Here is a 26,117-nt window from a genome sequence, read left to right as displayed (position 1 = left end):
TGGAATTAAATACCTCCATCTAATTTTCAGCTGCTGAAAATGTTTAAGGTTTATTTTTTCTTTTTTTGTGGAAGGCAAACTTTTTCAAAACTTTTGTATTGTATAGGAAGGAAAACCCTTCCCTTCCCAGCTCTATACAGCAACTCCCAATTGCTAGGGTTTTTTTGTTCAATGGGATTCCTGAGTAAGGTCATTCATACTATCACAGTCTACACCTGAAACAGCAAGCACAGGTTGTTATAATTCTTTAACCAGTAGATGCTGTGCGAGAATCTCGGGACTCCACGTGCATAACAAAGCAAGTACAATTTAGGACAGGTCAGGCAGAAGCTTTATTAACTATGATCATAGTGAGAGAGCACTGGGACAGCGTCTCCCCTCCGCTCCCCCTTCTCTGCCAAGTGATTGCAGAGACCCCACCCGTACACTGCTTCAGAAAACAAGGAAAGAGGTGAGGAAAAACAATCATTTCAATGTTAATAAAGCCAAGAATCCATCCCTGGGAGGGATGAACTCCTTAAGTTGCTGCCACAGTTCTAAGGACTCCAACAGTAAATAACAGGAGAATACGGAGAGATGGCTGTTGGCGGAGCCTATAGGAGTGGCACAGGCAGTGGTATCTTGGCTCAGAAGTGGCGAGTTGGAAACAATTGCAGACTGTTAGCTTTTAGTCAAAAGGAATGTTCTTTTGGCAAAGATAACCCTTAGGCTGACCTCTCAATCTTAAATATTAATAATTTTACCGCCACAATGATCACAGTGATAGAGTACCATTTCATATGATTTATGTATGTACATCACAAAAGAGGAAGTTATAGGTCTCATATAGGACAAAACTGATTCTATTCTGTATAGTGAATATTTCTACTGGCCGTACTATACCCAGATAAACACATCTATTGGTCTTAACATGAAGTTTTGAAGGTTGGAGTCTCCTTTTTTTATATGAGATTGTTACTGAGTTTTCTATTCTTTCCAATCCTCTTTCATAAATATAACTTATTTTATTGGTTTAATTCATACAAGACACAGAAATATTTTACTAGCTTAGTTTCGCTTGTTCAAATAAATTCTTCACGGGCATTTTAGCAGTTACCTTCATTTGTTAGTTAGGAATACATATGTTCTGTGAAATCTGACTTCATTTTCCTTTTTATTAAGGCCTGTCACAGTTTTCCATCTGTGCAGGTCTTTCACAGTTTCACCATCTTATGTAAAAAGTTTGTGGGTTTTGGAATTTTATGGATATTTTTCTTTTGCACATACTTATTGTAATACTTTTTAATATGTGCCTACTATTTTTCCTCCTTTTGTTCCTTTTGTAACATCTCTTTAAATGTTTTTCTGGACAGATGCATTAAGGACTGGGATAATATAATATTAAAAAAAACCCTTTCTTTACGTGAATGAATAGATCAAGGACTCTTAATGGGTTACAGAATAGCTGCCAAGGTAGATAGCTTTAGCAGCAGTGTGTTAAATGGACTTGAGTGGAAAGAAATGAGAGGAGGCATTATTTCCCTGCAGATGTCTCATAACTCACAGAGGGCCTGTTGGGAGCCTCCGTAATTTATTTATCCATTGCTCTCTTATCTTTAAATTCATCCTTGCTTTATAGAAGTCTCAACAGAGAAATCTCAGACTAAAAGAGCCCCCAATCTCCTGCTTCTTTTGTCCCCAAGATTTGGATTTGGTCCCCCTGGAATAACCTTGACCCACCTTGGTTGGTGGGTCAGTGCAGAGAGGTGTGTGCTGGGAGAGAGTGTCCCAAAACTCACCCCAATACTGAGACAGATTTTCCTGTAATACCACCAGAAAGCCAACACCTTCAGCAACTCTAAATAGAGTGGAGCACAAAGAAAACTGTAATGAGGTGTCATGAGCTTTTCTGCATAAAGGATTCCTGCAGGAGCTCTGCCTCCAGTGAAGACCCGCTTAGTGGCAGAAAGCTCATTCTCATTTGGTTGTCTAGTGGGACTTAAATCAGGGATTATTAACAGTTTATGCCATCCACCCTAAAATTGCCTTTTTTCCCTTGGCAGCTGCTAAAATCCCATCTTTACCACAAACAATTGCAGTAACTGCTGGAGCAGTATTTCCAGCCCTGCTCGGTCCCTGGTCTGCTGTGCTCGGAGTGTGCGGTACCAGCTGCCTTGTGTGCACCGATACTCCAGCAGTGCCGTCTCACCAGGGGCCAGTTAGACTAAGCCACTCTAATAATTTCCGAAACCATTATTTGTGTGAAGATGAAAAGAGAAGTGTTTGTATTTTCCTATGATCTTTTCTTCCCAAATCCTACAAAACATGTGATGTGATTAATATTGTCCCACTCCTCCTGATCCCCCTTCTGGCATGTGTAGCTCTGGCAGAGACGTACAGTCCAAGTGCACAAGCAAAGCGTTTTATAGCTTCTCTGTGTGTCTAATTTTATGAGTCCCAGCAGAGCCTGTGTGTCTCTCCATCGCTGGGAGAGGCCTCACATCAAATAACTATTTTGCACAAGGGCACTGTATGATTTCGAGAGTGACTGTCTGTTTTTTTATGGATTTCTGCTCTTTCAAATGCATTAAAAGACACATCCTACCCAGCAACCATCTGTTTCTTCGGAGGCTCAGGAGCAGGGAAGGAGCGGCTACGAGTGTTTCTGGAGCTGCAAGGGGAGGAGAAAGGGAAGATTGGGATGGGGCTCTTTGTAAACAGAAAAATCACAGCATCTGGGAATGGGTTCCTGACCTAAACCACAGTTTGGTGATTGAAAGAAAACAGAGGAAACTGCTGAAGTGGGAAAGGACAAGGAGGGGAGGAGGCAGCAGGAGAAGACACATAAGGAGAAGGAAGCAGGGAGGATTTCTGTGCTGGGAATGCAGGAATGGGAGCATGTCTCATCTCTCTCATTTTCTAGGGACTCAACCACCATGAGGTTTTTCTTGTGTGGTGTGTCCAACTAATTTTTATATTCTTTTTTTCCAGCGTGCAATCATGTCAGAACATGATTATTTCCAAAGTCCCCAACTAGTAGGCACAAGCCTGCTTACTTCAGCAAAGATTTCCTCATTTCTTGGGTCTCATTTGCCACCAACTTTACAAAGATCTCTTTGGCTTGTGAAAAAAACATGCTTCACACATTCATAAATGTCCAATGTATTTTATGTCTAACATGTATTAGCTGTGGAAGTTCAGGTAAGTAAGTAAGTGACTCCCGCTCCATGGCAAACATAGCGCCAACGGCCATGCTAAGCGGTTCACAGCTGACTTGCGGAACTAATTAGACAGTAATGTTTAGTGCATTTTTCAATGACAAGTCTAATAGTGCAGGTGATTGGTGGTCCACGAGACTTGCGGAAAACTGGCAAGAGTGTGTTAGTTCAGAAAGCTCAGGAATCATGGAAGTAATTGATTTCCTCTGCAGGGAAAGGGAATCTACGCCATGTACTACTTGCCAGGGAGGGGCCAGGGAACAGCTGGATGAGAAGAGGTCCAGTATGGGTGGTATCTGGAAGACTGTCTAGGTCATTGAGCACCTGTTTCTGTGACCATCTTGCCTCCATGTAACCTCATAAAATTGCAGAGGGGAGTATAAAAAAGGTGCTGTATAAGAACTAAAACAGGCCAAACAAGAACAAATCTAGAAAAAATATTCTGTTTAATCCTATGATAAATTATTTAATGTTGAGACAAAAACAGGGGAAAAAGAAGATGCATAAATTAGTAAAGAAGAGATGCTGGCATTAATGTATGTTTCTGTATAAAATACTTATTTTTAACAGTAGACAACAGGGGATTCAGTACATTTAAAAAAGAAAGGCTCTGTACAGAAGCTTATTGCTGGCTAAACTCTCCTTCCCAACTTGATGCCATGTTTCATCCCTAAAGCCTATCAGCACTCCAAACAGCAATCACTTAGAGAAGACACACTCTTCAAAGATGACATGAAGAAAAGCTGAGCATGCAAAATCAGTCAATAAGAAACAGGTTCCATCACTTCTTCATGGCATATGAGAAATGAGGAGGTACAGTGATATTTCCAGTGGCAAAGAGGTGGAGAAAAGCTTTGTGACAGGAGAGACAAGTCCTAAAGTGGTTTCCAAATTGCACTAAAACTGCGGGATTAAACTTCGGAAAGATTTATGTTTAAAAATCTCTTGGCAGCTTGAGATGTTTATCTTCTTTATAGTCCAGACATCACAAAAGACATCAGTCAATATAATGTCCACAAACTCAGGTATTGTAGAGGGAAACGAGATGACAAATAGGGATGAGGAAACAGCAGATGTTTCCCCTTCAGCAAAGTGAAGAACAATAGCAGAGGGAGGTGGGACTCTCTAAGCCAGAGATGAGAGCGATGGCAGGTCTGCAGAGAAGACACCTAGATGAATATGACACACGTCAACAGTGGCAGCGAGTACCAGCTGTGAAGAGAAAGCTGAAGAGATTTTAGCGTGCTAAGATTTTAGACCAGGCAGGTGAGAAAGATAATGTAAAAAGCTGCACTCAGCCAGGGCAATTAATACTGTCTCTTATTTGTATAAATGGAAAAGAAATTAACTTTCCTGTCTGCACCAGGAAAGGAGCAAATTGGATCGTTCCTAAACACGTAATACTATGACAATGATCTGAGGAATAACAGATCAATTATCTTACTCTTCATGCATTCCTGTCAAGCTAGTGAGCAATTTATTGTCAGATGTAATGCATTTCAAAGAAAGCACAAAGGTTTGAATCAGGATTACCAACAGCCATCCAATTTCTTATGAGAGGAGTCATCCTAGAAAAGACGAGCGATGATGAAACAGCGGTATTAGAAGGACAATGTTTCTGGATTTCCAGACAGTATTTCATAGACCACATTACAGAAGTAGAATAGATGAACAGCTAAATCACTTTGTTTTCATTGAAATACGAGAATTACAAAATTAAAATATCCCTTGGATTATGTAGCCTGACCTTTCACGAGGGACTAAGTGGTCCCTACGTGGTATTCATAGGCAAAGTTTTCCTGCTGTATCTGTCTCTCCCTGCACATATCAGGAGTTCAGGCAGATGCTCCACTATAAAACTCCAAAATGTAGGGGCAGATAATGAAAATAATGCTCATAAATAGCCAGAAACCTACAGGATTTCAGGTATTCATCTAGTTCCTGTCCCTCTGTTGTTCAGTTATCAGGGTTTAGGGATCAAGTGAAATTTAGATAGCGACAAAACATGTCCTCTGTGAACTCTGTTTCTGTGCTTTTTCTTAAGGTACAGTTTCGTTCACTCACACGCTCTCTTCTTGCCTTATATTGAGAAATAAAATTATGGGCCGACTGCGGCTTCTATAAGTAAATATTAACTCACTGAAGTCAATAAGAACTACCTTACTTTATTAGAGGATTTAATTTTGCTGCTTAAATTCAAAATCCTAAATGCTATCAGTGTGAATTGCTGAACGACTTTATTGACATGTTCATACAGGAAAAAAACTCAAGGATTTTTTACGTCTGACTTTGTTTCGGGAAGCGGAGCTGAAACTGACCTTTAATAAAATCTCAGAATAAGGGAGAGATTTGGAAAGTGGGAACAAGGCATTCATCTTTGACTTTTGTAATGGACTAGGGCATAAGAAAGCCAGTCCTGTGCTAAATTCACCCAAGACCAACTGAAGAGACCCAAAATAACAAGTCCAATCAATTATTCACCACACCTATGCATCTGAAAACCTAGCACTCAGCAGAGCTCAGCACTCACAGACCCGCAGGCTATTGTGCAGGGTACTGTGTGCCGCCCAGAGTTAACCCATTCTGCCCGAAGTTACCCAGACTTTGCTGCCCTGGGAGGCCAGGGGAGTGGTGAGGAGCCCCAGACTGCTGCGGGAGCAGACCAGGAGGTAGCTCCATTTAGTTAAACACGTACTTTAAAAATTAATTTAAACTTTATTTCTAATCACTACCTGGGTTCGCAGCAGCCCATCCTCCCTTGCTCAGAACTTTTGGATGCATGGCCCCTGCAGGGAAAAGCCCCCTGGGGGAGCTACCAGCCTCTTCCTCGCAACGCAGCTGGAGATTTCATTTGCCCTGTCCAGGACCATGGTGGGCTGATGGTTTTCAGATACTCAGGAACAGAAAAATCCTGCTCCAAGCAGTTTACAGGAAGACTTGCAGATGTTTAACACAACACCTACTAATGAAAAGACAAACAAGCAACATAAATTAGGAAAAGAGGTGAAAAAAACCCATGGAAATTTGTATAGGAATCAAGTATACATTGATAGTATGTATCAATTATCTGAGATCAACTACAATCATTGAAAACTCTATCATATATGTTGACAGCAAGTCCCTATCTCCTTGGGATTACTTCCTTTCCATCCGATTTCCTGTAAGATCTGCCATCTAGAAATTAGCTGGAGAATGAAAAGACAGAAGAAAACCAAACCTTTGCACGCTACTACATCTGGGCCGTGTGTATGGGAATGTGTATTTTGGTGACATTATACATCAGAAAGGGTGGCCAAGTCTGAGGCCCTCTGTGTGAGAGAAGCCAAAGACGAAAACTGCCTAAACACCCCTTACATAAGTCCATTGCACTTAAAACTCTAAAAATACCAGTTATCAAAGCACATTCAAAAATCAGCAAGAAATAAGGTTTGGAGTGAGGTCACCCTTGCCTACAATGGAGTTGCTGCAGGAGGAAATGTTTGCCTGTAGGTTTGGTGTTGGATGCCTGAAGGCAATGTTGGTCAGCCCCCTCGCAGGCAGTTTGTCAGGGGTTGGGAGCATCTCCAAAATATTTGGAAAATCTGCTGCTCATGCCCAGAGCCGATACCCTGATCCTCGAAGGTGAGGGAGAGGGCCCTTTCCCTCTGCTCTGCAGTCAGGCTGCCCACAAAGTCCTTCATATTAAATTAAGAAACATCGGGAGAGGTGCAGTTAGTTGGCTCAGCAGCCCTTACCAGCCTCTCTGAGATTTTCTTCCTACTTCTTCCCCTAAAAAGTGAACAGAGCGGCAACCCTCTGTTACTAGCAATATGGGATATGACAAATACAAATAGAGAGCAGCAGCAAGACCCGTGTTACAGCAGCTGGGCTGTAGGAGCCTCTTGGTGCCCAGTGGCAGGTAGGGTCTTACTTCGGGGTAAATAACCGTGGGCTGGAGAGGGGCTGATCCTAACCCCTTCTCCTGAGCTGTTCTGTACGGTAACTCCACGATGGTGGGTTTACATACAGTTTATCAAATGTGCAGTAGGGATTTTGGAAGAAGAGTAACTTCAGAGTAAGTTATACGTGTAAGAGTTCAGCTTGGTTTCCCATGGTGTGATGTTTTGCAGTTGACGAGCAGGGACATTCCTTTTTGTGGAGGACAGAGTGCAGAGAGCAAGTACTTATTCGCAAGGGACTTTTTCCAGAGGCAGCCCTAGTGCATCATACGTACAGTTGCTCTTTACGTTCAGCACCATGATAACAAAACACCCAATCTGTCTGAGTGCCAAGATATAGTGGTCTTATTTTACAGTTTACAAGCCTGATGCAGTCTCAAACATACAGTTTCTGATTTCCATTTTGAATATGGTGTGTTCTTCCTGCAGGTCTGAATGCAGTAACTGCGAGGTTGGAAAGCAGTGCGGTGTGATAATGCACGGCAGCGCCGTCACTTTCTGTGAGCCATATGGTCCCAGAGAACTGGTAAGTGAAGGCTGGCTCATCTGCCAGGGCTGGGACTGCAGGCTATGGATTGAGGCTGACTCGGCTGCAGAGGTGTTGATGTGCTTTGAAAGTTTGGTGTTCAGCAGAGAGGCTCTTAAGCAGGGCGATAGGACCATAGAAGAGCACCCCAGGAACATCCCAGTGTTTTAAACTGTAGATGCTAACCAAAGGTTATTGCAATCATTTGCAAGGGGAAGTCCCTTGATCCAATGTGCATCCAAGTTATTTGAAGTATCTATAAAAGACTGGAAAGGCAAGGAAATAGAACTGTGTTGTCAAACTGGCATCATTCTCTTTTTATTTCTGACAATGAAAAAAAGACAAGGTTAATTTTCCTTCTCTTATTTTATTAGCTGTGTCCCATTTTTTCTTGTCGCTGTTGACAAATGTTAATTTGGTTGTAAAACATCACTTGTGAACAATGCATCTTACAGACTTAAATGCAGCCTGGAGCAAGCACCTGCCAGTCTCAGGAAAGTGTATGTAACACACTGAGTCATGGCGAAGGTGACAGAATTCATTTCATTTGGGGGTAGTTTGGTCATAAAATTGCTGTAAGAAACAACATGGTGCAATTTGCGTTAACTTGGGATCATCTGGGTGTGGAAAATGAATTGAAAGATATATACCCAATGCCCACAAGCTGATGCTGGCCAGCTAGCTGCAACAAAATAAAATGGGAGTTTTGGAAAGAACTGTAAAATTAAAAGACCAACTCAAAGCCTGTGTAATTCAAAATTAATTTTCATGTTTTCAATAGTCTTCTGAGTGGAGGGAGAGGCTGATTAGATCTATTTGAAGAGCCTACATGGAAGAAAGCCATAAACCAGAAGTGGTTTTGGCCAGGCATCTTCTCTTCATTTCGGACACCCTTAATTTAAGGGTTAATTTTACATCCTTAACGGAGATCGGAATTCCACAAACGCAACGTAGATATTGCTGGTGTGGTGACTGAAAGTCGTAAACACATATGAAACTAATTCAGAAGTTTTACAGATAAAAGAGAATTTCAGTCATTTCCCTCCAGCCGGGGAATCCTGACAGGGATGCTAAATTGCCTCTCTGCTACTTTGAATCCTATTTGAATGTACTATGCTTCATTAACTGCCTTGAGAAGAGATGTTTTATTTTATGTCCTGTGCAAAAATGAAGTCACACCACTGGGATATTTTTCCCAATTTTTAAATCATTTTTAGTTGCAGTATTGAGCATAGGTAACACTCCTTGAAAAATAATCTATTTATGACATTTAGCAAACCCAGGGTCCCAGCTATGAGGGTTTTGAAACGTCGTTAATTAGCTGTCTTTTCCCTGCTGATATGTAATTTAGACTACCCTTAGTAATCATGAATTGGCTTCAAAATGCGGTGTTGGACTGTATTTGTCGTATTACCATGTGGCAAAATAGCACTACCATGGCATCAGGAACTTGGAAAAATTTATTATGATGCCAAAGTGGTGTGATTAAATAATCAGCTGAAAAAATCATCATGCTTATAAACAGTTAGCAGCCTAATAATGAAAGTGTTTATAAATATTATGGCAGCGTTGCAGAAAAATCAAATCTTTCTGAAGGAACATGCTAATGGCTTAACGTTTTGGATGAGCACAGGATGGTGTTCGTGCCAGAGGTCTGACCTAGTTTTATTTTTGAATATGGACATAGGTTTAAATCCCTATTTTCTGAGAACCAACCTGTTTTTGATTTGTAGTCATGTTTTGGCAATTTTACAACATATCTCTTCCTGTCACAAATTTTAAAACCTGTTTCATTTCTCCAATCATTATGCATTTTTATTCTATCACCTTTACTATTTGAATCCTATTCTGTCCCTGCTTGAAATGGCTCTTGAAATCTCTGTTCCTGTTCATGGCTCCTAGTGCCACATTACTGCTTTAAAATACTTAGCCAAGAAGAGTTGAATTTGCAAAATGTATTCTATCAACAGCTGTGACAGCTGCTGGTTTGCTTCCTTGACCTCCCTCTCTTCTCCTGCCTCCCCGCAGCTGCCTGTTACTGCAAGCAGAGGGTTTTTTAATGCCGACTGTCTATGTCTATTGGCGAGAATTTACCACTGGCAAAATCCTGGAAAGATGTATAGTGTCAGAGATGTTGCAAGCAAAGGAAAATAGCTCCTAAAGGCTCCCTACCAGCCCCTCTGCAGCATCTGAACTTAGTAGTCCTTTGCAGAACTTCGCAAAAAGTTTTTAGTATGTCTGACGCTTTTTTCTAAAGCGTTACTGAAATGACTTACAACATAGTCTATTTTAAGTCTACGTGAATGCCTCTTCTGTGATAACTGATACATTTAATTTCTTGGTGATATGGGCCACTGAACATTGATAAAGGGTTTCATTTTCAAATGAGAGCTTGCACAACATAATTAATTGAATGTAAACTAATATAACAGGTACTCATAACTCAAGTCAGAAAGCACTTTATTATTTGGCATGATAAATGTGATACCTAATACTGAATTGATCCTGATAGAATGGACTTAAATGGGGATGTGACTGTATTTTTGAAGGAGTTATGCAAATGCAGCTTCCCTATTTTTGTTTAAAGATTAAAATTACCTGTTAGGAATAGAGAGGAAAACTGTATTGTAAGTAAACATTATGTAGAGATAGTGCCAAATCTTTAGGTAGTTTTAAAATTTGCTGTTTGAGATGATCGTGAATCCTTGGGAATCTGTCCCACTGAATCTGTCTTAGTTCACAGAACATTAATAGCTGTGATCAATTTCCTAAATTTTCATGCACCTTTCTAAAGCACATGTAGTCTTGTTATCAGCTAATCTTCAGTGCACTTCAGTGAAGATCCGATTCTTTAATATTTATAAGAAGTTCCTCTCCGTGTGTAATATGTATGTAGAAAAGAAACAAAACACACCAAAAATTCATGCCAACTCATGCAGGTCTCCATCCGTTATTTTCAAAGGCCTCATTTCACGAATACCTCAACTTGGTGCACACTGGCACTGGAAGAAGTCCAGTCCCTTTTGGTCTTCTACACCATTGCCTGTTCCCTCCTGCCAGGGGAGAGATGCTATCCATACGAGCATTGGTGGGCTGCGTGGCGAACCACACCAGAAAATGGATCCACATTAAAACTAACTTGCAAAGGAAAAAGACTAATAGTTTAACAGAAGTCAGCTATTGGAGCTGATTTAACATGCAGCTACCCAAAAGCTGATGTTCATATACGGAAGGGATTGGAGGGAGCTATCACCTAGGAGTTTGTTAATCATATACTTTTGCATATATATACACATTCTGAATATACATTTGCAAAGATATGGAAATTCTTTTGAAAGTCTCCAAAGACAGAAAAGCCAATACAGGTGACTGAGAGATAACATTTGTCCTGTGTCAATGGAATCCTAAATAACAGTCAGAAAACATCTGCATTTAGGACTAGCTTTTGTTCACTGTCATGCAGTGATGCACAGGGTAATAAGGGACTTCAGACATGAGAGAGCTCTTTCTCACCAGTTTTCATGTTTACCTGCATAGTAGATAATTAAAGAGTGCAGGAATACCTGATAATGGAAAAATCTCTGCTTTCACCATGTGATTCAGGGAAATTATGCAGAAATTGTATTGTTCATCATTACAAAATACTGATAAAATTGCCTTTGTAATACTGCCATAGTTAATGGGTGCCTGAAAGAATGTATCATCTTCCAAGTCATTGAGTCTAATCTTTACTTGGGTGCTGGCTTTTTAGTAAATGACAGTTTAGTGTCCATGAGCTCAAATGTTTATCTATATTTTGCTGATTACCACTTTTTTTCATTCTTATCTACTATTCGGTTTCCTCTACATCACTCGTATAAGCAAAGCAGGAGGATCATTTAAGTCCACCTCCGCTTGGAGCTGCCTTCATGCAGATTCCCAGCTGAGCTCTGGTAGCCAAAGCCTGCTAGCCCCAGAACCTTACTTCTGGGGCTGAATTTGCTCAGAAGTTTGACTTCTCTGTGGCATATCCACGATATTACATGGTGCATGGATGCAGATCGCAAGGAGCACATCCAATGGAAGAGTCTGTTGCTGCTGTCACAGGAAATGACATGAATTATTGGTGCGTAGGGTCTGACATGGGAGGACAACTCCAAGGTCTTGAAATCTAGGATGCAGGCATCACTGGCAACAATATCAGATGAATTTATTTAAGGTGTTCGCTGTCCCTGTTCTTCCAATTAGATTACTTCTTTTATGATTGTGTAAACTTACTGTCTGGCCAGGTCATGCCTTTTTTCCTTTTCTCTTTTGATCTAACATTGCCATTGTCTTTCAGCTTGTACATTTTTCCTTCTTCAATGTAGCCTCTAAAATCTGCTTATAGTGATAAATTATATCTTTGTTGGGTCTTTTGCTAAAGTGAATGAACCAAACTTTGAGTCTCCTCTTTTTGGGTGATCCTCCATTTGGCCTTTCTGCTTGCTGAACAGTTGCAATGATTTTTCAGCTCTGACAAAATAACTAGATCAGGCAGTGTTTTTAGGCAGTGCTTCTGCCTTGCTTGTTATGTAGCAGTATCGTTAAGTCCAACTTTCAGAATGAATTGAAAATAAATAGGTATCCTTCACAGCACTCTAGTGCTTTTTATCTTATAGTATTTTCAGGACAATAGTCCTAATCTAAACTACTGAAATATGGGGGCATTGAAAGAAGGGAGGAAGAAAGGCATCAAAGGACGGTGGTGTGCTAAATACAGAGCGAGCTACTAGGTGTTTTCTGCCTGTTTCTAGGTCTTGGTTGGATGTCAACGGTGTGTAGATGCTACTACAAAATTTCATTGTATATATTATGTAGTATCACCAAAGTTTTGTTTGATTTGCTGTTGAAGACTTAGATTTCGTTATTCCCTCTTAATATTTCATTTTATTATTTTAGGTTTACTTAATGTTATTTTTATTATTTATTTATGATCATTTTTGGTTCTTGTTCTGTGCTGGGAGAAGTAAATGAAAACCATTCTGTACATACAGATTTATACTAAGCTGACCATAGACCACAGGGTTCACTTTTTCAATCTTCTAAACACTGGTCAAGCGCCAGTGTTTCACATAAATGTGCTCAGTTTGTAGACATTAATACAGTAAAAGAAAAAACATTCCAGCCTTGACATATGATGAGATATTACTAATCAAAATGACATAACAGAAATGTTCATGATCACTCAACCTGAAAAGGTTGGCGATTAATAGTTTTATGCACTGGAGTTCTAGGTATCTAGAGAGTTTCCTTGCTTTCAAAGAAAAACAAGAGATGAATGTATTGTTTTGCTGATCTAATGCAACCTCTCTGCTGTTTGCTTTTCTTCCTGTAGACCACCACTGGCCTTAACACAACTACTGCATCCGTCCTTCAATTTTCCCTTGGTAAGTTTAGCTCACTCTTTCACCTGAGAAAGTGTAAAAAATCATTGCCGCAAAGGAAAAACTGCCCTCGAGTTCAGGTTTAGCTTTCTGGTCGATGTTCCACTCAACATGAGGGATTAAAAAAATCTGTTAAAAACCGCAGCACATTTATTCATCGTCTTGTCTAAAGCTCCTAATCTAGACTTTGGAAAAGAGCAACTCCAGTGGATGCTCTGATGATGGGAGGCATAGTCATGTTTGGGTGTTGGGTTTTTTCACTTATTTTATAACCTGATGGATAACATTATAATCTCTTACTCTTTCTCTGAAGTGTGATTACCATTTCTAAAAAATGAAATTTTTTAATATTTTAAACCCTTGATGTATTCCAAGTTACAGCTGGGTAGTGCTGTTTTTAACACATCTGGGCAAAGAGAATAAGTAGGGCAGACCAAAACTACATGCTATTTAGTTCATATATCAACAGCGTGGTTGTGTACTGTATTACTTAGAATACCAGCTGTAAGTTATTGCACATTTTCACTGTGTAGTTGTGGCTATAAATTATGGCAGAAGTTGTGGCTTGGGCTGAGAGCAAACTGGGAACACACTTAATTTGTTAACTCATATCTCAGTGTTCAAAATGTGAAGGAAAAATGTTTTTATGATACAAGTGGTTCAATAAAAAGCAAGCAGGAATTGTAGCCTGCTTCCTCTGTGGACCCCTGGATACGTGTTTCTAAATCATATTCCTATTTTTAAAAAAGCAATTCTGCAAAAGTATCTCAGCAGAGGTGTGATTAAAGTCTGGAAATCTCAGCTGGAAATAAGAGCTACCAGGTAGCTTGGCAAGCAGCTTGGGTTTTTTAATGGATCGGAAATTAAAATCCTGGAAGGCTCAGAAATACATCATTTAAATTTGTTTTTACCTGAAGTTGTTCATTTGACTGTTTGAGGTCATCATTACCTGTCACCCTGCAATTGACTGCAATGTTAATAGTTCTAAGGATTGGTATCTACCCTTTTATTTTGAACTACTGTTTTTAAAAAGCCAGCAAAATATATCCATTCCTAAACTGAATTATTGCCTAAGTATTGGGCACCTCCAGCGAAAACCAGCCTGGAGCAACCCTGCAGTTTCATTCAGCCAGTGAAAGGGGAACAGCTCACTTGATCTGCTAGGACGTGTCACTTGCCCGCAGAAGCCCTCCCACCCTTGGCTGTGCCTGAGGATAGGTGACTTCTATAATGCTGCAAGTTTGCGATGATGGAGGAATTTTGCTTTTCAGGAAAATTTACAAAAATCTTGTGTGGATTATTCTCACAGTGACCCAGAGTGGTTAACAGCCATATAACCTGAATGGGTTGGTAGGTAGACATTTGCTGTCACAGCTCGGTGGCTGGTGTCTGCTGCAGGTCAAGTGCGGAAGGGTGCAGGCTCCCAGAAGTTTCAAAATTAGACTTAAGATTTCACTAATAGCCTTTGTTCCTATCAGCTGGGGAAGGTCAAATAAAAAAAGGGTAAGAACAGGCTGAGAAGGAAATACCCTACATGACAGGATTGTCATGAATATATGGTGAGAATACGTTAACCTGTACCAGTAGGAACCAGTAAAATCCCCAGTATGATGGAGCAGGAGAGGGGTGGATGCACACCTGAGTAAATCAAATTTCAGCCTGAAGTTCAAAATGTGTCACATTTCCCCATGTGCCTATGTTAGGTTTGAAATACAGTGCAGATTGGTTTTGCAACTGATAAAAAGCAGCGTGAGCCAGGGGACTGCTGCTGAGCTCAGCGGTACTTGGCTTTCAAATCATAAATCTAAACTAGGCATTTGCCAGTTTCCAGCTTATTCCCAAATGTCCGATTTAATCATAACTCTATTTAGGGATTCATCCAAGGGAATTGCCTTTTTTTAAAGAATGTTTAACACTTTCTATCGACCGCGGAAAAGCTTAAGCTGTAATCTTCTGGGGATATCTTTATATTAAATTTGTCACCTAGCCTTGGCCACATTAAAGTGCATACCCTTTGATTTCTCTCATCATTAATTATAAGATGGAATTTTGTATTTGCAGGTATATAAGTAGATGACGACTGGGAAATGAAGCAAAAAAATGGTTCTGATTTCACCATAAATCCCAGATCCTTTTAAACTGTGTGGTCAGTTTAAATTCACCCTAGTGAATTTTTCGTTGATACTCTGTGTAGTTTCCCTCATGTACCACCTATTTGGTAGTCTTGCCCTTGAAAGGGCAAAGGCGTTGAAAAGGAGCACTTAAGATGAAGGCTCAATTAGGATGAAAAGGTAATTAGTAAGGCCTATTCAGCACATAGGACAACATTAATGGGCAGTATCCTTTCCGAGTGAGAGCAACTTGTCTGCCACACAGCAGTCACTCGGAGCCACCTGGAGCTGGTGGCGTTGCCTTTTGATCCAGAGCTGGGGTGATGTTTACATTCATGAGCCCTCTGCCCAAGTGTGCAGAAAATTTCAATTACTTTGGATGTCTTAATCATCCCTGACTACATTTCTCCAAGACCAAACACTGACATGTGAAAGACAAAGTCTAGCAGTTTCCTTAATGTTCAGTGGGATTGTTAATTGAGATATTTAAAGCAGCGCCTTTGGGGTCTCTCAGGCCAGAACATCTAATTCAACAGCATGGGATTGCAGGATATTGCACAAAAGCCTCCGGACTCAGCTGCCACACAGTGTTAGTCTGATTCATTAGCTGAAATATTCTCTGTTTCTCACTCCAAAGCTCAGGCTTTTCCCCTTAGCTACATCCCTGAACTTCTCCAGGGATGAACAGAATCTGTCATTCGCGTAGGCCACTATGATGGAAGGTGATTCATAGAGACTGAGAGATTAGCAACTGAGCTGAGCACAGGAAGAAAGAGACCCGTGAAATCCTGTAAGGAGAAGAGGAAAGGCTTTAAGGGAGGGATGCCAAGGCGTGAGGTGTGCAAGCGGTTCTGCTCATGCGTTGTTCCATGGGTGTCCTCTTCAAGCATATGCTCCCGCGGCTGTGGTGTATGTGGGCTGTGCATGCTCTGCGTGGGGTGTTCAGCACTGGCAGGCTCTTTCCATCCCTCCTTCCTCCGCAGTGCCTCTGAGTCAAACACCAAGCTGAAGCCGAAGGCGCTGTGATCAGTTCCAACACTCAGCCTGGCCTCCCGGGCGGGTGCTTCTCAGAGCGGTGTATGTCACAACGTGAAAATTGTTAATGGAAAATATTACATTACCTTGAAAAACTTTGTTCCATCGCCCTCTCCTTACGTCTTAGTATTGCTAGATCACTTTTGGCTGTTAAACAATATTTGAAAATGGGAATAACTTGACAAGGAAAGCTCCCACTCTTCAGCTTTGTTGTGTAAAACTCTCGAACACTGCTCTGAGAACAGGATGACTTTGACAGTATCATGTACTGGGTAAATACAAAACGATTGTGAGGCAGGATCCTACTTTAAAATTGCTTTCCCTTCAACTTTTATGCCATTATCACAAAGATCCTCTGTCATTACCAGAACAAATTAGCAATTCTCCCTCCCTCCCCCTCATTTTCTAAAAAAATCTAAACCCCCTACTATTTTATATTATATCAAAATTGATTTTGGGGGAAGGGCTTTCTTTTAAGTTAAAAAATATCTTCTGAAATGGAATATGTCTTCAAACATTTCAAACATTTGGCACTTCAGCTGCATTTTTTAAAGATCAGGCCATCAGTCTTGCAAACAAAGAACTAGCCAAAGGTCCAAAAGTTTTTTTGCTTTATTTGGAGAAAAAGCTTGGGCTTGGACTCTCCCTTCCACAAAATCATGGTAAAGAACTTTTGGGAAAGTTCGGTTCCCAAATCTAACAGATTTTACTTCGGGCCAATTATTAATCCCTACTTTCAGTCAACCCCAAAACTGCCTTTCTAGACAAATATGTGATTTACAATTTTTTCAATTTTCTTCTAATCATAAACCTTTTTTTCCTAATTTATTTTAGCTGAGTTATGGTCATTTCATATGTGTAGCATTGGCTTTGGTTTCATGCAAAAGAGAATTTGAAATGAAATGCAAAAGGTGCCACTTAATATGGTACCAAAGCAAAAAAATAATTTGCATGAACCCCTAAGAATGAAACCTCTCAGCAGCTCGCTGTTATCAGTTCTGGGCACTGCTGTCTGATACACAGGAACAGCGCATTTTGACAGGGATGATTTGCTTTCTTACTCATTGGGATCTTGTGATGGAATCACTACTTTCATATAAGCATCATTTAATTATCCTACAAAGGACTACAGTGAACTTCAGACAGCTAATGTAAAAAGGAAATTGTAAAATCTTATTTAGAAATCAAGAAATGTGAGGTAAAGCTTGAAATCCACCAGTGCCAATGCCCATGCCATACCAAGAAAAGTTAACTGTAATCTTTCTTTTGTTTTATGCTTAATGCAGTCTTCTGAAACGCCTTTTTGTTAGCTTAGTGGTGATCATGCCAGAATTCCTGGCGTGAAGAAAAGGATGTACAGAAAGTCTGTGACAGCTACCTGTTGTCCAGGACTTGCCACAGGTTTTATACTTCAGATTTAAAGTGACAAGACCATGGCGTCCTTGAAAAAGTCGGAGTGTATGTTCACTGTGACAAATGAATCACCTTATAAGAAGCTCAATATGATGCAGAATAACTCTGCCTGCAATAAATAAAATAATAAAACCCTGTCCCTAAAGTTCTGGTGGGCACCGAGACTACTACTGAGCTGGCAAAGAAGGTGCCGCTCTCTTAGAGCATTATTCGCTGTTAATGCGAAAGACTTGAAGATGCAGGATGTGTGAGCAAAGGTGATCTTCAGTGCCTGGACAACCAACAGTCTTGACACTGGGAATTTCTTAGGTATTTTTGCTGGATGGATCATACGGTTAGTCCCTGCTATTGCTAGAGAGCAGACTTGACATGAAGCAAACATCTATCTAGCACATCAATCCTCATTAAAAACAGAGTTTTCAGTGTGGAGTTTTAGTAGTAGGTATTAATCTGGGAGAGTGCTTTGTGACTTTGCCAGAGAGACTCTGTTTGTCCTCTCAGGAAAATCCCAGTAGGTATTATCCAAAGGATGGGTCATTCATGTTATGATCTTTATAATGGTCTGGAACCAGAAACATTTGGACCTTACCCGTAGAGTAAGAACGGCCCTTTTCTCCTGCTGCTTCTAGGGTAGCTTCTTTCACACTGTTCAGTCACTTCTCTGCCATCTGTTGCTATTGCCCCTTCCATTGTTCCAGCTTATTTTGTCTAAATATCCATCAGATGACCATGTTTATTGATGATTTATCTTACAATATTTAACAGGGATAAAACCTACAGGGTTCCATATGAGTAAAACTAATTTATTACAATGACAAGCAATGCCTACCTGCAGCTTATCAATCTCCCTTAATATCTTTCTAATGGAACCCTATAGCAAGGATAAATGTGTGTATCTATTGTTTTTAATATGGTTGAAATATTATTGACAAAAGATTATTATTGGTATTCAACTTTTCAGGACTCTTTGGTAAGGACAAAAGCCCACTAATTCAGGGTGCAGAGACATTACTTCGGTGATCTTCTTTCAGTCATACCCCTTTGTCCCTATTTTCTATCTTCCCCAAAAAGAAATAAAATGCTAAACTTTCTGCTTTTACATGCATAAATATTTCATTGACAATCTTATCGCATAATCACTAGAACCAGGAACAAAACTAATAATTTCTACAATCTTGTTCAACATACTTTCCACTCTTGCAAGCTTATTTTCTGGTTGAGTAATCACCCCTTCAAAGTCTTCACTTCAAATTTCTTGAGCTTTTTAAATCCATCAGACCACCAGCTATACTTAACTAAAGAGTAATTGTATTACCTATCATGACTTTATATTTATACTGTCATTTTTTTAAGAGGTGAGGTGCATGTGCTGGGCACATACCAAGCACTTCCATGTGGCTTAATTTATTTACAGTCTTTTTTTAATGCTGGCTGATTTCACAGTCCTCTGTAAGTGTAATGGAGAAAACTATTTAAAATATGCTATTGATTGCTTTTGATTAGCATATGAGTAAGGGTCATTGATTTGGATGCAGTTCTTTGACATAATGGTTCCAAAAGGGTTTTCATGTCATGCCCTGCCTCGTCCTAAGACATCAGGTTAGTGAATCATTAATCCAGCAGCCTCTATTACTCTTCCTCAACTACCAAGGTTACTAGGGTCTACATGAGAGCTCTTTTACTCAGCAAATCCATGGGCTAAGGGTCTCTGATGTTTGTTGAAGACAAAGCACAGGTAGTGTTTATCACCTTTAGTAGAAAAAATGCAATTTTTTTTCAGACTTAGGTTTTTTCCTTCATTTTTCTAGTGGCAATTTGATTTTGTTACCGGTATGAGTCTTGCAGAATTAAATTATAAAATGTAATTGATTGTGTAGATAATGGAAATACTTCTTTTTTGCCCTGATGCATATTCAAACTACAGATTATTATTATTATTATTAATCATCAGAAGTGTTGAATGTGCCCTTTGGGCTAGCCCTTACCTGCCAGGCTTCTATGCTTCAGAAAACACATTTACTTCCCTATTAACCTCAGCAAATAGAAGATCGTGATGGACAAAAAATAATCTTACAGAAATTATCTAATTACACAAATAGTGCAGCAGATTCACTGACCTACATGTATTTCTGTGGAGGAAATAGCCGTCTCTCTGGGCTATCCCCCAGGGCAGCATCTGGAGGGCTCTGCAGAGCATCTGCGCAGGACAGCAATTCCTTCTCCTTCCCACCAGAAACATCCCGACTGCACTTGGCTCAGCCACATGAACAATGATGACTGCATTTGGCCCCATGTAACAGTCTGAAGACACTTATCATTTATATTTTTATCATGCTTTAATTCAGTTCTGGTGGCAGCAGTTATATTGACGGTACTGCTTTTATGTCGTCTTTTTATCCTCTGCTTGGATTCAGACCACTCGATAGAAATTCACACATCCAAACATCTTTTGTTAAATAGGCCATAGCTTTGGCTGAGAGGAACCATTGCTGATCATTTTCTCTTAATTTCCAGTTTTGTTTAGTCAGTTTTACAATTAGCAGAAGCTATCAGATGACTGGCAAATGCTGTAATAGCCATTTCATGAGGTAGCACTGGGCTTGCCCTCAGCAGAACGGGACAGAGATGAGCAATTTCCTTCAGAATTGCTATGAAAATTCACTGACGTGTCTAGAGAAATACCAAAGTGAAAAATAAGCCCCTTCTGAATTCAGGATGGAAGAGCATTTGATCTTTTAAATCCCTCACTATCTTGTTAGCTGAACACAAACACACTCATGGAGGAAACCATGGTGTTTTGGGCATGTTGAGCCACCTCCTTCACGTTAGTCACCTGCATGGATGATTTCCTTCAGTCACCCAAATTTCTCCTGCTCTGATGCTTTCCAGGAAGCACCAGGTTTGCTGTACGGGCATGGCACATCCATATGGTTGTGTTGATAGTGGTACCAACAAGGTAAAGGCTGGCCAGTTCTGGTGGCCTGGTGGCCACAGGACAGATAGACTGTCTTGCATTAGGCAAATATGAAGCACTTTTGGGCTGGCATGAAGTTCTAAAGAATTTCATTGCCAGGAAACTGGCTAATAAAATTGTGTTAGAACCCTGTCTGAACTGAGCTTAAATAATGCATAAACCCAGTTTTTACAATAGATAATTAAAAGCACTAATGTCCATAAGAAATTAAGATTATGAAATGAAGTTTGATTGTTGCTATATGCAGATCCAGTCACCTCTAAGCAATGAGAACAGAGCACTGAGTGTATCTGAACCCCCAGGTTGTTTTGTCCTAATTTCTTTCCTATGTAGTTGGGAAAAGCTTGAGAATTTGATATAATTAAATGCCAAAATTGGTGTCATTCACCATTCTGCATTTCTTCTGCTTGCTTCATATCCCATTTTTGCCCTGATAAAACAACATTAGGGTTTTGGACTCACCACCCAAATTGCCATTTGCTATTGCCTGATGTGAAACCTACTGGTTTCACCTTCCTGGCAGAGAAGTCCTTTGTGTAGATGCTAGGTTATAAATTACATCTAATGTGAAAGAATAAGACAGGTAAGTAGCATCACCTAGCATACTTCACATAGCATGTGGAAATGTTAGGTGGTGTTTATTGATTTTGCTGAGTTATACAAGAGGGGCTGCCTAGATAATGCCTAGATTGAAACCAGGGTTTAAAGTTAATGCCGTATTTGAAAGACATTTTAATGGCCTTGGGGCGAAATGATTTGTGTTGTTTTGGCTAGCCCAAGGTTACAATGAAATACTGTCTTTATTACTTCCATACCAGGGCTTCTCTGGCACTGTCAGGAATTAAAATGTGAGCGTTACAGATTTACTATGCAGAGAAAAGCAGAAAAGATAAAGTGAGCCTCAGGATTCAGAGCCAGGGCAGGTGGCCGAGCCACTGCCTCGCGGTCGAACACGGGCCATTACGGAATTGGTTGCTGCAAATAATAAATGCTGGATTACAGACTGACTTTCATCTTAATCCTGCTCATACCATTGTATGAGGATAACACTTTTGTATGATTAAAATTGTCCATTTTTGAATTAACTCAAACAACAAAGCATCTGTAGTTCCGGGGGGGGAGGGGGGGCAGGGCGGAACAGAAAAGCCCCCAGCTCAGCAAAATGCTCCTGGGTCTTTCTCCAGTGGGGGGCAGAGGGGGTTTCCATGAAAGCAAAAGCAGATAAAAATAGAAAAGTCCATCAGGAACTGCAAAAAAAAGCTTTTGCCAAACCAATTATTATCTACCCACATATAAAGTTAAAGGCCGGCAATCAGTTTTATAGGGTTTCAGAAAAGAGAGACACCTCAGCTCAGGACTTGGCTTCAGAAAAAATATTTCCCAGTTTTTGTTGGTGATGGGGAATCTCACTAAAGCAGGCAAGGAGACTACTTTCAAATCTTTAGATTCGAGATATCACCTTTTACGCAGCAGTTCTTGGGACAAGCGTGTGTTTTCTGTACTGCCTCTCTAGGATGGATTGGCTGTAGGGATGTAAATAAAACATAATTTGCCTTCCTGTAGTATTTTAATACCCTTATCAGCACCTTATGGTGCTCATTTTCTTGATTATTGACCTTTGCAGCTGACCCAGGCTGCTAAACAGAGAAAACAAAATGTCTCTTTCTATTTATCGATACATACTACTGTACTACTGAGCTACAGTAAGATGCTAATAATTTAAGATGCTATAATTTAAATTCTACCCAGATCCTCACTTAAAGGATCTCCACATAATCTGACATTAAGCATTTAATGGCAATAACGTTGAAGCATACAATATGAGTATACAAGTAGAAAATGCTTACTGAGCACAGGGCTTACTACTTGGTCAGACATTCAAGAACCACTGTAAGAGTATTTCTGGGGAGTTAATGATATTATTGTTTCAGTAGCTGTAATTACTGGGTGTCCATTACATCCAGGTCTTAACAAGTTCACTCCCTTCGCCTTCAGCAAGGTACTCTATACAATGTTAGTGCACTTAAGAATGTGGTTAAATTTAGAAGCATCATTTAATTATTTATTTGGCAACAGACACATTACCCAAGCACATACCTGCTGGCTGTATCTCAGAAAGATACGCTATAAATAGCTGAGCATCTTTACATCAGAATAAACTGCAAACTGGCGTAAGGGAAATACAGCTTTCTGCCTGGCTTATTTTTCTCTCCTTAACGTTCTCAGCACTAAAAGCAATATGAATTGTGATCTGATCTTGTTCATTAGAAGAGAGCAAATTTGTGTGAGTGCAGGAAGCACATCACATCTCTGAATATAAATAGACTAAGAGGAAGTTGAGCCAGATAAGTATTTCCTCGGACTTTACTTCTCTTCTAAAGGAAATTAGCTGCATTTATTCATAAAAAGTACATTCACTGTTACTGGGAATCCTGGAAGGAGGTGGGTGGGAAGGGACCGCGGGAGGGCACCTGCTCCAGTGCTCCCCCCAGGCTCCAGCCAGGACCACCCTCTGGGCGAGGGCAGCTCACTCAGGGCCCCGTCCACTCGGGGGTTGACCTCCAATTAATTTTTAGGACTTCAATTCTGAAGTCCTTCTGATTAATTTTTATCAAATGTATTTACTAATTATTCTTCTCATCTTTTACAGTTTTATGATGGAGGCTTTTAACATGCTTGTTGACTCTTTATTTTTATTTAGATGTAACTTCCCAACATTTCCAAAATGGAACAACAGCCTAAAGCTGCCAGTGGAAGAAAAGTTAGCTGCCCTCTGAAACCTGCTGAAAATAAATAGTTGAGACTTCGCATTTCAATAATCATAATTCTCAGCAAAGCTAGAGTAGAACTGATTTTTACCAAAGGCAAATACCATTGGCATTTTTGTTTTCTAGTGTCAGGTATTTATTTCAGATTGTTTATCAGAACAAATACAGGGGTGCAGATAGTCAAAATCCTCTTCTCACACGGGAAAAAAAACATAACCAGCAACAAAAATACTTAATTCTTTCCATGAAAAGGTAGACTAAAATCACAAAATAGAATACAGCTCTTACAGTTTTTAATTTGAAAATTTTTTTACACTTAAAATACTTATTTGCACTCTCTTGTTCTATAAGCAAAGTTTTTTTAAAAAAAAGTCTAGAGATCTAAAATGTGTCATAATTAAAAATCACACTTGTAACTAAATTCAAAGTTGTGGCTTCAAGGAAAAATTAAAACACCCTTGCGACCTTCTCTTGAGGAAGTTTTCAAAGGCAGAATGGGATGAACAGTGAGTTGCACATTTTTGTACCAGCGCTTCTGGTATATCCAGCACAAACTATTCCATCTTTTAACATGGTTAAAATCATCTGGTTTTTGATTAGAAGCCAATATAAATATCCACCTAAAAAAAATTAGGATCCTCTGCGTGTTCATTACACCAGACTGTATGGTTCATTAATTTGGAAAAAACTATTAGCAAGCCAGCCAAATCTGACCACTTGTAATTTATACTATCCAGTTTGGCTTAATTCAAGCGATATCAGCAAATCATCGTCCTTAGCAAACACTAATCATTATTCATCACATTAGCAAAATGAATCAAAGCAATCTTCTAGCATTAGATAAATGTGATTTTTTTCAGCTCCCTTTTGTTTTTCAGGCCACAGTCAGGACACAATTCAAACCCTTCTACAGTTTTTTGTGTGAATTTTTCTTGCACAGTTCCACATTAGATTCATTCTCCTTAAAGCCAGCATTAGATATCTCATCTGCTTATCCACGGAAGCACTTGCAGGAACCATCAAGAGGTTGTCAAGAGGCAGAGGACGTCACAGTCTATAAGGAGCAAAATATTGCTTCCCTTGCAGATGGCACCCAGTTTTATCTCAGCAAAACACCAGCTTCTAATCAATGCTGTTAAGAAATCTTAGAGACCAACAGCCGTATGGCTCGGGTTTCTGTAAATCTGACACAGTTGGAGGCAAAGCTGTAGTGAGAATTAATTTTGCCTGCCATTGTCAGCCTGGATACAAATAACTGAATACCTGGATACAAATGCCTGATATGAAGTGCCTTCATAACATCTCTCCTGAAACGCTATGCTCTTAGTACTTCTACCTACATGATATTTTAAAAAATAAGGTGCATAAAATATTCACTAGTACTTTAGATGGCATTGAAGGAAACCAAAATCAGCTTAATGAAGCGTACAAAAAATGGTGAAAAAGTCACGACCATCTCAGTTGGACATGGTGCAGGTGGTCAGTGCTGGTCAGGTCCTGGCTACAGGTTATCAATCCTCCGAAACAAGCAGCAAAGCAATTGAGAAGCATACTTTTGTTTCCTTTTTCTATTCTTTCCTGTTTAGCTTAGGTAGAATTAACAAAGCAGCGGTCAGGAGTTGTTTAGCATTCCCACACGTTGCCAGTCAAAACCCTCCCCTATTAGCATCAGTGTCTGGATTCAGCTTTGAGCAAATTTTATTTTATTGAAATTTGCCTTGGGGCAAAATCCAAGCACGTAAAGGGCAAACCAAAGAAATTAGTGTTTCAGAATATTCAGTATATGAAAATAGCTGGGTTTTGTAACAGAAGCTCCTCATCGTTTTCGATAACAGCCAAAATTGCTGTCTGAGCTTCAAATCTATCATTTAAAATTAAATCTATGAAAGTTGCCTTTACTTCAGCTTTTTTTCAAAAGTTTTAGAAGTCTCTGAACTTCAGCTAGAAGCCTATCAAAAGGAGTAAAATAACTCCAAAGGAGAAAAATACTTTGTTCCTGACACCTAAAGACAAGCTTGGTTATACATATGTAGAGAAAAAATTAGGCTATTCTTGGTTGGGGAGTGGTTTGGTTCTCCCCCCAGTAGATAATTACACATGCAAGCCCTTAATATTGAAAGTATAATCCTAACTCTTAGTCAGATTTAGCTAGCAATAACCTCACGGAGGCATCAAGTTTGCTGTGACATACTCGGCTTAAGAAAGAAATGGCATTTTTCTCTAATGCAGTAACTTACTAAAGTAGACTTCTTTATGGTAATCGTTGTGCGTGTTTTATTACACGTTTTCACAGCTAATTCAAAACCTGGGCGTTCTTGATTTAAAACAAGCCTATTCTAATCTCATTCAAAAGGTCTTATGTCATCTTGTACAACTTTTTCTTTGGAGGATGGGAGGGTAGGAAGATTTACAGGGTGACATCCTGCCCCTGCTGCTCTGCTCGGAACTGGCAAACTGTTTATTGCCATCTCTGGAGGCAGTGTGGAGGACACCTCCCTTCCCCGGCTGAATTTGCCCTCAGTTCCTTCTATGTTACTACTTGAATTTTAACCATCTGTTTGTTCGCAAAGTCAGAGTATAGCTTTGCTGGTCAAGGTAGAGGCAAACATCCAAACTGCAGATTTCTATTTTAAATAATCCTAGTTTAGGATTACTGAAATAATAGGAATATGGGGTAATAGTAATAGTATTAAGTAATAGTAATATTGAAAGTAATATTGAAAATTATATTGGAAGCCAGTGGCTTTCAA

General features: G+C 39.8%; 1 protein-coding gene across 1 annotated transcript in view; it reads left to right on the top strand.

Annotated features, from left to right (window-relative positions):
• Window positions 1–26,117, top strand: part of LOC104073131 (reelin-like) — a gene marked incomplete at its 3' end in the record, with an annotated part of 122,402 nt that overhangs the window by 12,426 nt on the left and 83,859 nt on the right. The window contains exons 5-6 of the mRNA XM_009572812.1: window positions 7,565–7,661; window positions 13,018–13,069. Coding sequence (XP_009571107.1) covers window positions 7,565–7,661; window positions 13,018–13,069 — 149 coding nt within the window. The remainder of the gene's footprint in view (window positions 1–7,564; window positions 7,662–13,017; window positions 13,070–26,117) is intronic.

The sequence above is a fragment of the Fulmarus glacialis genome, unplaced genomic scaffold (genome assembly GCF_000690835.1).
Source record: "Fulmarus glacialis isolate BGI_N327 unplaced genomic scaffold, ASM69083v1 scaffold70, whole genome shotgun sequence".
NCBI classification, from domain to species: domain Eukaryota; kingdom Metazoa; phylum Chordata; class Aves; order Procellariiformes; family Procellariidae; genus Fulmarus; species Fulmarus glacialis.
This window is presented reverse-complemented; position numbering and strand designations above follow the sequence as displayed.